We start from the raw sequence: 12,373 nt of genomic DNA, 5'->3' as shown, positions 1-12,373 counted from the left end.
TTTATATTGTGGAAAAATAAGGTCCACTTCTTCTTCTTCTTAAATAGAAACCTTTCCAAATATATAATATTCACAAAATAGAAAACATGGGATGACTTCACTGTCTGTTTACTCTAGTTGTTGTTTTCCTTTCTTTTTTTTTTTTTTAAAAATACACATAGTCTCGTATTTTTAAATATCCTAACTAAATATCAAACGAATTGAATTCTGAATGAGCACAATTTGGCAGATATATCAGATAGTATATCAAAAAAAAGTTGAATTATGAATGAGCACATTTTTAAAATCTTGCTCAATCTTCCATCCGCATGTGATATAATTAATTAAAAACTTCACACCTTACAATAAAAACATAAACATCCACTTATTTGGAGTGGAGCTTTACCAGATGACGTGTTTATCCAGCTCACATGTTTATCTATTAAGTTACAGCCTCCATCTCAATTTACATGACAACTTTTAAATTTCGTGATTCAGACAAGTCTTCTTTTAAAGTAATTACTTCATATATGTTTTAAATATTTTGAATTATCAATTATTCTGATTTATAATTTTTTTACTTAATTTTTAAATATGTAAATTTTATTTTAAAAAACTTTAAAGATTTCATGTCCGAATTCACAATAAAAAAAAAAATTAAACTATTTGACTCTCGAAATTCGAATTGTGCACATAAATTGGAATATTATTATACACATTGGGTTTGTATAGATTTCTTATTATTTGTACAATATTAATTGTCAGAATAATATAGTGCATAATGAATATATAAATTTTGCATAATTAACATATGGTTCAGTTTCTAGTACAATATTAAACTTCGTATCAGCTATGTGAAATTAAGAACTAAAAATTAGAGAATTTCAGTATTCGTATCGGGGCCCAATTAAATCGGGAATCTATTACTAATATCTGTATACTTATACAATATATTATTTTGTATCGAATATAATGCAATATAATAATATATGTAATAACAATATGTGAATATAAATATTTAAAGACAAAATTACTCTTAAATTAAATAATTTAACACAACGATTCACATGACTTCATCAAAATGCTACAGTCTTGGATAATAATCGATGACTCACCAAACACTTATCCTTTTTCATCCGATATCATTTAAAGTTTCTCTAACTATATAATATGTCACACTGGGTTATTCTTAACCCTCCCCCTCTTACAAAGACTACCTATTAAGTATTATTACGATCAAGACAGTCCATATATTATTCATTGTATAGCAATTTATTCGTTATTATTCAATAATTACTACTACAATATATCATCTACCGTATAAATAATATCTATAATATTAAATAATTGAAATATTAAAATCTCGCATGATTTGGTGTAAACTAAGGAGTGAAATTAAGATTTTTTTGTATCAATTTGTTTGTCTTACTTTCTTTTTTAGTCTATTTTTTTTAAAAATAGCACTTTCTATATTTAATAGTAACTCTTTATACCCAACTTCCTACGCAACATAAATCATCCTACCCGACATATTTAAGATCATAAAATTTTAAGAATATATTAATATACTAAATTACATTTTTTAGTTTAAGATTACAAGATTTAATTTTTCTTTCTTAAATTACGTGCGGAGCTAAACTAAGATAAAATAAATTAAATATTCTTTGTGGGTGGCAAAAAGGTCACACTTCTGCCGTTTCATAATAAATGGTGTTTTAGGCTTTTCATTTTATTTTAAAATAAGTGTTGTTTTAGGATTTCAAGAAGAAATTGATCTAAAATTATCCTTATTAACATAATCAAAAATCATTAAGTAGTTTTTCTAGGAAAGAGACAATTTAAAAAGAGATAAAATTTAATTAGAAATAGGTTAATAAAAACACTAATAATTTTTAGGAGTGAGCCATTTATTAACGTATGCATAAGCTAAAAACACCGCGTATTATGAACGGAGTGAGTAATTGACATGTCTATCTTCTGCTCGTTGTTAAAAAAAATTGCAGTTGCGTCCATGAATTAGAAATTAACAATCAAAATTTATTTCCCACACGTAAGCTTTGAGCTATAAAATGAGCATTTCCCTATCATCTTCTCACTTTGCTCTTCCATTTTCATATTTTTATTTTCAGGACATTACTATAAAAAATGCATAAATTGTTTGCTGTAAGTTCTTTGAAATCTGCTTTATTCAGAACCAAGAATCAACAACCACAATTTGCTCAATTTTTAATAGAATATAGTAATCGCCCACATCAACTTGCAACTTTACACAGGCTATTGAATTCATATATATTATTCATTGAGTCACAATTTATTCGTTTTTTAATAAAATATAGTAATTAAGATATACCGTCATTTATCTTATAAAAATAATCTCTATATGATCTGTTCAGTTCAATTTATGTGAAGGTATTACCTCTTGAGAAGTCAAACAATTCAAACCTTTTAAAGTATTTTGAACATTAACTATTTTGACTCACAATATTATTTTTAAATATGTAAATTTTATCTAAAAAGATTTGAAAAACCTACACTCCTATTCTTAATCAATCGTAAGTGTTTTGACCCTCGTACTCCCGCATTACATCACGTAAATTGACACTGGGGGAGTATTATTTCTTTCATATCTTCTAGTCTTAGTCAGTAGAGTTATTCGATATTTGTTGTTAGTGAGAGACGGCATGTATCACGTGAAATTTGTCGAGATGCATCACGCACACATTATGATTATATATATATCAAAAAAATCTCGTATGATTAGGTGGTAAATCAAAGATTATATATAATATTTTTGTGGGGCAAAAATTGGTCATGACTCATGATTGACATGTCTATCTTCCAACATTTTTGTTTAAAATTGCAATTGCGTCCATGAATTAGAAGCTACAACAGCACCCTTACTTTTATTTCTACACGTAACATGTACCTATAAAATGAGCATTCCCCAATCATTTTCTCACTTTGCTCTTCCATTTTCAACAAAATAAATAAAAATAAAAATATTGGTATATTAATTATTATTATTATTACCATATAAGAAATGCATAAATTGTTTGCAGTAAGGTCTTTGAAATCTGCTTTATTCAGAATCAACAATCAACAACCACAATTTGCTAAGTTTACAACTTCTTTACTGTTTGATGATACACAAAAACAGGTCAATTTTTTCATCTCTTATTATCAATTATTTACACTTTAGTCCCATCATAATTTAACTATTTTTAGGCTAGCAATTAACCCCATCTGTTAATTTATTTTTTTCTGTTGTGCATATTAATGAAGTTTACAATTATTTGCATGTAATTATAGTTTAATTAATATTTACTTCAATTTCTTCTATACCCATTTAATTGGATTGTTTTTACAGTTTTTATCAACCTATTACAATCAGTGTTCTTCTTTATTCATTAAAAGTGTTCATTGTAATTTTAGCTATTTTTAGGCTAGCAATTAACCTAGTAAAGAAAAACTGTTTTTTTTTTTTTTTTGATTATGTATATAAATGAAGTTATAATTTTTTGGATGTTGATATAGTTGCTAATATAGTTATTTAGTAAAAAGGTTCTTTATAATTTAAGTATTTTTAGGGTAGCTATTAACCTAGTAGTACAATTTTCTATATTTGGGTTAGGTAAATAAATTTGCCTATTAATAGGTTTTAGCACTGAGTTTGGTAACTTCTGGTTTTGTGACTTAGTTTGTGAAAGTATTTGTTTTAGGTAATTAATTCTGAATTTAGTAGTCTTCTTGCAGATTTTAGTGAAGACCCCCCCTTTTTTTTTTTTTTTTTTTTTTTTTAATTTTAATTTATTTTTTTTTCATTTTGGGGGCCTTTGTAGCAATTTTGACTTTTTTTTTTCTTTGATCTCTGTTACTCTTGGTTTGCATAGTTATATGTGATGCTCTAGAATGTGGAATGATTTATGAAATGATGTTATCGACTATCAAGTTGTTTGGATGATTCGTTGTGTTTTTATTTCAAGAAGTTTCTCCTTTTGGGGGCCTTGTGTGCCACTATCTAAGTAGGCGTTTGGCGATGAAAATCAAATATTTTTTACTTTATTTGGTATTTTGGAGTTGGAGTTGAAGATAGAGTTGTGTTTGGTTATAGTTTTTGCAAAGAATATTTGGTTGTATTTGGAATTTCCATGGCTAAACGTTGATTTCCAAATAAAGTGAAAACGTTTTCTGGAAAAAAGTGAAAAATTTTCGTGGCCAAACGGGTGGCCACTATTGCTCCCCCTGTGAAAAAAAGGTTGGCTTTAGCATTGATTTTTTTCCCATTTCTCTTAAGCTAGTATGGAGTATGTTTTACTTCAAGGCAATATTTTTAATTGCATCACATGTGAATGCATTCTGTTTGTGAAATGCACTATGGCAGTTCTCTAACTCTTCCATTTGTAAATTTACAGTTTAAAGAAAGTGTGGCACAATTTGCTCAAGAAAATATTGCCCCCCATGCTGAAAAAATAGATAAAACGAATTATTTCCCTCAGGTATGTGCTATATTGGCTCTTTTTGTCTGAAATGTTCTATGAACACAAAAACTGGCATTTAAACCTCTGTTCTTGTCATATCAGGATGTTAATTTGTGGAAATTAATGGGAGATTTTAATCTCCACGGTATTACAGTGCCAGGTAAGCCTTTGATCATAGTCTTTTTGTTGATTTTGATGTGGGCCAAGCTAGCCATGAAATGACCTGGACTTTACTGGGAATTAACTGTCACTCGTCAGTTCTTTTATTTCATGTAACTTGATCAACTTGTCCATGCTCTGGGGAAAGGTGGCATTGATATAATCATTATAGTAAAAAATATAGGAAATGAATTTGCCCTTGAATTGAATTCATGAGGCAGTCTCATTGGCATGCATCTAATAGGATCTGAACCTACTCATGGTGGAAAATGGTTGAAGATAGTATGATGCCAGTCAATTGAATGTGTACGAAAAAGCTGTTGTAAAAATTTGTCGTTTGTTCCGTCGTTGATCAATCTAGCACTGAATCACTACTGAGAATAAGGCTTTCATCGGTTACCAATGTAATTGGAAATTTCAAACTAGATTAGGGTACAGTGTTTTAGTGATCATGAGCTTCAATATGCTTAAAATCTGTGAGAGGAGTTAGGTTCACGTAAAATAAGCTGAATCTCCTGATGTCTTGATACGGCTTCAATCAGGATAGTTTTCCAATCACGTATCTTGTGGGAATTGATTTTGATTAGTTCACTTATGTTAGACAAAGGACTCTATCTTACTCTCTTTGGGTAGCAGAAGCATATAGCTAATAGTATGCCTCATATCTCTAAAGAGATACTGTTTTCCTTTTGACGTAGGAAATTGGTATCCCATATGTTTTGAGAGTTCCTTTCCTTTCTTTTCCCGGTTTTAACATTTAAGCAGTACAGGACTTTCAGATCTTCTTCTTCCTTTAGCTATGAAGTGCCTTTATAGACTGGAATTTGCCAACTGACAGACCCAAAAGTTTTTTGTCTGAGATTGCTTTTTTTTGTCTGTGTAGAGGAATATGGGGGACTTGGCCTTGGTTATCTGTATCACTGCATAGCCATGGAAGAGATTAGTCGAGCATCGGGGTCAGTTGGCCTATCTTATGGTGCCCACACGAACCTATGCATTAATCAGTTGGTAACTGTTTTACAACTCAAGTTATATATAGGCAGTCTCTTCGTGCTGAGTGCCTAATAATTAACAAATACTGATGATTTTGTAGGTTAGAAATGGAACCCATGAGCAGAAACAAAAGTATCTACCAAAGGTTTTCTTCCACCATCACATTTCGTTTCCAGTTGTATATTTACATTTCCTTCCAGCTACTATGTTTTTTCCAGTATAGGTGATTGACATCTGTGATCTTCAATAGACCACCATTCATATTAAATGAACCAAAAATCACGTCATCTCTTTCAGAAAATCATCTGATTATTGGAAGAGGAAATTATTCATGTCACAAAATTCTCCGTTATATTATTTGTGTTTTATCATTGAGCTTACTCCTGCCCTACACAAATTCTATCAAATTTATCGGTTCCGACATGCTATTATCAGCACAATTTTTGGAGTCTCATGAAAGTTCTTTTTAATTTTTTATTCCTTTACGATATCACGATTCACCAAAATATATCTCATAAGTGCTTCAAATCTTTGCTGGTGGATCCATAGTCTAGATTAACTGACAGTGTTGGAATTGGTGGTTTATCAGCAAAAAAACAGATGTTGGAGTGAGTAAAATTTTTGCCCAAGGTAGGCCATAGTTATACGCACTCAACAACTTCACATAGTAATGGCACAAGCGTGATTAGTGAAGAACTGGGTATGTGAATATACTAACTTACCAAAGCTTCAAATACTTAGTATATAATTTCTTACAAGTCATCAACAGCATCCACAACTTAGTTGGGTTTTCTCTAAAGATTTTCTGAACTGGATTATATAATTAGGATCAGCTCAAATGATGAATGGCAGAAATCACGTGACACCAAATGAATAACACCAATAAATTACAGTTATGAACTCTAAGACTTTTTAATCTAGCACCTTATATGGATCTATAACTTAGAACACCGGGAAAGATGTGGGCTTCGAGTTATAGATGACATTTATTCATTTGGTTGGAAATAAATTTACTAGAGTAATCTTCCCTTTAAGAAGTTGTACTAAGAGTAAGTTGAGCTTTCTTTTGCTCAAATATAGCCCAAACTTATTCTGGCTTTCACTTGGTCCCATTTGCCCTTGCTCAAGGGTTTGGCTTTAAATGTAGGGGTGCAACAAAAGTGGAGCATTATTTTAGCATCTGTGTTCTGTTGATGTGATCCCTTTTTAAAATAAAGTGTCTGAATGGCTAACATTTGTGGCTAACTCTGTTATGACTTGATTGGTGCAGCTAATCAGTGGTGAGCATGTGGGGGCTCTAGCTATGAGTGAACCTAATGGTAACTACTGTTAATTCAATTTCAATTTTATGTCTCTCATTATCATATTATTTTTGGATGCTAATTCTCCATTTCCTTTTTCTTTGAGCGGAAAGTTGGTCTGGTCTTACGAGTGAGGAAAAGGCTTGTGATTTTATGTGTTGTAGTGTCACTAAATAGTTCTGTTTTCATGGTTCAGCTGGGTCAGATGTTGTTGGCATGAAGTGCAAAGCTGAACGTGTTGAGGGTGGTTATGTTCTGAATGGAAATAAAATGTGGTGCACAAATGGTCCAACGGCTCAGACATTGGTACTTCTTTTAATGTTTCTCTCCTTAATTTTATTCGGTTTGTCTGTTGATCAGCTAAATAGAGATAGCTTGTAAAAGCTTTTCTACAGAATCACTTATCCAGATTTGATTATTGACTGTTGATTTTGCAAGACAGACTGTCTAGTTTCTTTCGAGCAGCACATCTGCAATCACAGCAGCAATGGATAATTTGTTTACAATGTTTAAGGGCCAATATTGTCAACGAATTTAATTGGATTAGCTATTGAAAAGTTACTTCTGAAACATACTAATTATGCACCTGCAAAAGTCTATATACTCTTCACTTTTACAAAATTTTCTCCTCTTCGCTGTTAAACTTGGCTTTATAGATAGCCCATTTGCCATTTTCACACATCCTTTTGGCCAATTGTTATCTTTGTTTAGTTGGAATTTTTATTTCTGGTCTTATTCTGAATGGGAATTCAATTTTAAGGTTCGTTTATGAAAATCTATTTCTGGATCAGGTTATTTATGCAAAGACAGATGTCTCAGCTGGTTCAAAAGGAATCACAGCATTCCTTATCGAGAAGGGAATGAAAGGGTACGCACCCTGTACTGATATTACTTGGAAGAAATGAAAAATGAGAGAAAATACTTACTCTTTACTATTTTTTCTTGCAAATAGTAAAGTATGATGTAATTATAATAAAAACACTAGATATCCCAATGAGCTCGAAACATGCTTATTCTTCTTATTAACTGAATATGCAGATTCTCTACCGCCCAGAAATTAGACAAACTTGGGATGCGAGGAAGTGATACGTATGTACATCTTGCCCAAGTGTTTCTCTGTTTGGATTTACATTTTGCATTACTATGCTGAAGGTAGCCTAATAAATTTTCTCTTAACCGTAGATGTGAGCTTGTGTTCGAGAACTGTTTTGTTCCTGAAGAAAATGTTCTGGGTCAAATAGGAAAAGGTAGGAATTCTGTTTTGTCCTAAATATCTTGCCTTATTTTGGTCCTTCACTAATGTAACACCTTACTTCCATTTTCGGTATTGAAAGCAAAATACTGAGAGACCTTACCTAACTGAGCAAGTATTTGAGAATCCGAGAAAAGCAGGGTAAACACTTGAAAGGGGTGATCTGATGAGCTACTGAAGTTTTCAAGCAAAGCGAAAGCAGGATTTGTCTAATTCTTGTTTTTAATATGGCTTATGCTAAAGAAGGTTTAACCTTAGAGTTGCACAATATTTGTCTAAATTTTTATGTAGAGGTATAACCAAACTCAGTGTTACACCAGACCTAGTATAAGTATAACCAACATTAGTAAGCTTTAACCCAAACTAGCTGGTAATGTGTATGCGGATTCTTTTGCATCTACTCTTTTTATTTCAATTTACGGGACACCCTTTCTATTTTGGAATGTTTCAAAATGTTCAAAACCATTTCATTTCTATCAATATTCCCAATTTCCCAGAATCCAATTATTCAAATTTAAACTTTGATGTGATATTTTCTTTTATCAAACTAACTTTTCTACTAATACTTTACTAATATCATCCACTATTAATATATACATAAGTCAAAATGAACACCTTAAACTCTTTACCTAGTCAAACACCATCATATAGATTAAACGGAAAAGGCTCAAATATGCCATCGAACTATCGGAAATGGCTCATTTATGCCACTCATCAATAATTTGGCTCATTTATGCCATCAAACTATCGGAAATGGTTCATTTATGCCACTCATCAATAGTTTGGATCATTTATGCCATCACCCGTTACCAAAATGACTCATTCATGCAATTTTTCATTAACGCCGGTTTTATAATACCAGATATGACACGTGGCCTCGAATTAGAGGTCTACGTCGTTTAATTAAACCAGCCCAATTTTAAATACCAAATTAATAAAAAATTCGACCCATACACCCTACCCACCCACAACCATAATCTAGTTGGAGGCCACATGTCATATCTGGTATTGTAAAATCGGCGTTAATGAAAAATGGCATGGATGAGTCATTTTGGTAACGGGCGATGACATAAATGAGCCAAACTATTGATGAGTGGCATAAATGAGTCATTTCTAATAGTTCAATGGCATAAATGAGCCAAACTATTGACAAGTGGCATAAATGAGCCATTTCCGATAGTTCGATGGCATAGTTTAGCCTTTTCCGTAGATTAGAATGGGAGTATTTGTTTTCTTCGTTAAGTCTGCATAGATTGTGAGAGATTGTAGGCTTTTGCAACGACTTCCGTTGAAGTTATTTTTGGTTCCTAGTCCCTTTTGTAATGCTTCAATCATCATAATGTCACACTTGAGGTATATGAGGAGTGAAATTTTGGTATAAGCTAAGTGAGACAACACTGGTACTACAGTCAAACTTCTCTTACTACAGTCAAACTTCTCTATAATAGCCATCCTCTATAACAATTACTATAATGGCCAAGTTTTTCTTGGAACCTATTTTTCATGTTATGTTATATTATATGTTTTATCTAACAAGATTTCCCTATAGTAGCCAAAAAATATCAAGTCAAACAACGCTGTTATAGAGAGGTTTGATTGCATCTCTCTCACAAAAAAGCTTTTTTTACTGCTTCAGGAGTTTATGTTCTGATGTCCGGGCTTGATTTGGAAAGACTCGTTTTGGCATCTGGTCCTGTTGGAATTATGCAAGCTTGTCTCGATGTTGTTCTTCCCTATATTAGACAACGAGAACAATTTGGGCGGCCGATTGGAGAATTTCAATTTGTACAGGTGCTTAACTGCCTTCTGGACAATTATTGCTGTTCCTTGTTTGTCAAAATTCTAAAATTATCTTGCCTATTGACCTGAAAACATAGGGAAAAGTTGCTGACATGTACACGTCTTTGCAATCCTCAAGGTCTGTTGTTCGTTCTTGTCATACATATTATTTTATTTTGTTGGCTGATCTGATCAATAATATCATGTGCTTTTTCTTTTTCATGGTTCACAACAGATCTTATCTCTATTCAGTTGCAAGGGAATGTGACAGCGGGACGATCATTACGAAGGTCCTTGCACTAGAAATTTGCGTTTGTTTTCTTCTTGATGTAGTTTTTTAACTTTAAAAAAGCTAAAACATCCTTTCCCTTTGAACTTAACATGCGTTCAATTATGTTTGTTTAGGATTGTGCTGGTGTTATACTCTCCGCTGCTGAAAGAGCAACCCAAGTTGCTCTTCAGGTGAGAAACTTTATTCCTTTCTGTTCCTTTCTGCTAATTAAATCTTCACCCATAGGCAGAGGCGGAGTTAGGATTTTAAGTTTATGGGCTCTGAATTCTAGAAACGATAGCTTACTAGGTTCTGGATAAATTATTTATACATATTAAGTGTATTTTTAAATACAAATACAGAGTCTGGCCGAAGCTACTTGGTTCTGGCAAACCCGTAGACAAGCTTATAGCTTCGTCCCTACCCATAGGCAGTCAGTTCATATGTGTCACCCTTAGTTTGTAACTTCTGTTATTTCTTATTGGTTCAATAATATACTGAAAAGGACAGTCACTTCTTGAAAAATCCGCTAGCAGCCAGCGGATTCTTCACAAATATCTTTGTTGTCTTATTCTGGTAATGTCAATATGTTTTAGTGGATTTAAAGGCACAAAAGCTTCTAGCATTTAGTAGGAATGATGACAGGGTAGAGTAACAGAGCCAATATCCACCGAGTTTCGGAGGGAATGTCTCGGTTATCAAAAATTTAGTAGGAAAGGTGATATGCTTATGAGAAGTAGGAAAGGTGATATGCTTATGAGAAGTAGGAAAGGTGATATGCTTATGAGATTGTTGCGCGTGATGCAGGCTATTCAGTGCCTTGGAGGAAATGGGTACGTGAATGAGTACCCTACTGGACGTCTTCTTCGAGATGCCAAACTGTATGAGATTGGAGCAGGCACAAGCGAGATCAGAAGAATGATAATAGGCCGTGAACTCTTTAAAGAACAATGACATCGAGGTGTAGATGCTTTCTCGAGCTCGTAGAGAAAATAGCACAAATTGAGCCTCCCCCTTCCCCACTTTTCTTTTCATTTGGAACAAAAGAAAAAAATAAGTTATTCCCTTTAGTTTTGTGTATGAACAATGTATTAATTTGTCCATTGGGGAAGAAAGCCATTATTTCAAGTGTACTCCCACTTGCAGTCTGAGAAATGTGGATGGCATTTTGGAAAAACTTGCTCTAAAACGGTGCATGCACTTAGTTATAACTATCATAGATTGTTTTCTACTGAAAATTGAATCCTTGACAAGCTCTGAATTCTATTTTTCAAGGATTTAATTTTCAGTAGCTTGAAAACAATCTAGGATTCCTTGACTAGCTCTGCATTTAATTTTTGTGACGAGCTCTAGAAATTCTAGAAATGGTGCAAAGTACTACAACAACATACCTAGTATGATTCTACCAACTGGGGTCTGGGGAGGGTAGAGTGTACACAGACTTTACCCTTACCTTGTGAAGGTAGAGATGTTGTTTCCGATATATCCTCGGCTCAAAGTACTAAACAATCAAATAACAATTTGTAGCAAAGTACTATTTTTCTTGTTTGGAAAATAAAGAATTTTGTTTAGTTTTTTCTTTCTTTGTTTTTCAATGAGATTCATAGAGTCGGTCCCAACTTATTTGGATTAAGATAAGGTGCAATTACGTTGTTTTATCATCGATACCGAACTTATTATGATAATGGCCTAATTATGTTGTTTGGCAGCAGAGAATTGTGATGGGGATAACCTATGAAAATTAGTTTTTAGTGCTTTTATAGCTGGAATGCCAATAAAAAATCCATGGGGTTGTTATTGCTGATGCACTTCATTAAAATATTCAAATAAAAAGGCTACATATTTGTGGTGTTTTATATAGTACCTATTGCCACTACCAGTCCAATCTAGGTAGGCATTAGATGGCACTAACAAGTAACAACCAACGCTTTTCCCCTCAAAAAGTAATTAGAAAAACACCATTTTCATTAAGTATGCTGGTTTTAAAAAAAAACTGATTGTATGAAGTTTTAAACTAGAAAGATAATGTTTTTCTTCTTTTATCTTTTTAGTGTCACTGTTGGTGATATTTGCAATGTACTTATTTACATCACAACAATGATACTTTAGAAAGAATCATCAAATAAAGACTCGAATAGCTCACTATCCTTAAGAAAATTCA

The 12,373-nt window shown here is 32.7% G+C and overlaps 1 protein-coding gene across 1 annotated transcript; it reads left to right on the top strand.

The window, feature by feature from the left end:
• The first annotated feature begins 2,927 nt into the window (after window positions 1–2,927).
• On the top strand, window positions 2,928–11,345 carry LOC132065340 (isovaleryl-CoA dehydrogenase, mitochondrial). Its single transcript, XM_059458679.1, has 15 exons — window positions 2,928–3,136; window positions 4,392–4,475; window positions 4,560–4,617; window positions 5,500–5,624; window positions 5,710–5,754; window positions 6,880–6,928; window positions 7,107–7,216; window positions 7,702–7,778; window positions 7,949–7,999; window positions 8,093–8,157; window positions 9,799–9,953; window positions 10,040–10,080; window positions 10,177–10,231; window positions 10,347–10,403; window positions 11,020–11,345. Exons 1-15 carry the CDS (start codon window positions 3,020–3,022, stop codon window positions 11,164–11,166), a joined length of 1,236 nt encoding a protein of 411 aa, XP_059314662.1. The 5' UTR covers window positions 2,928–3,019; the 3' UTR covers window positions 11,167–11,345.
• The last annotated feature ends 1,028 nt before the right edge of the window (window positions 11,346–12,373 follow it).

The sequence above is a fragment of the Lycium ferocissimum genome, chromosome 7, assembly GCF_029784015.1.
Source record: "Lycium ferocissimum isolate CSIRO_LF1 chromosome 7, AGI_CSIRO_Lferr_CH_V1, whole genome shotgun sequence".
NCBI lineage: Eukaryota > Viridiplantae > Streptophyta > Magnoliopsida > Solanales > Solanaceae > Lycium > Lycium ferocissimum.
The sequence above is the reverse complement of the archived record's forward strand: the minus strand, read 5'-3'. Positions and strand labels throughout refer to the sequence as shown.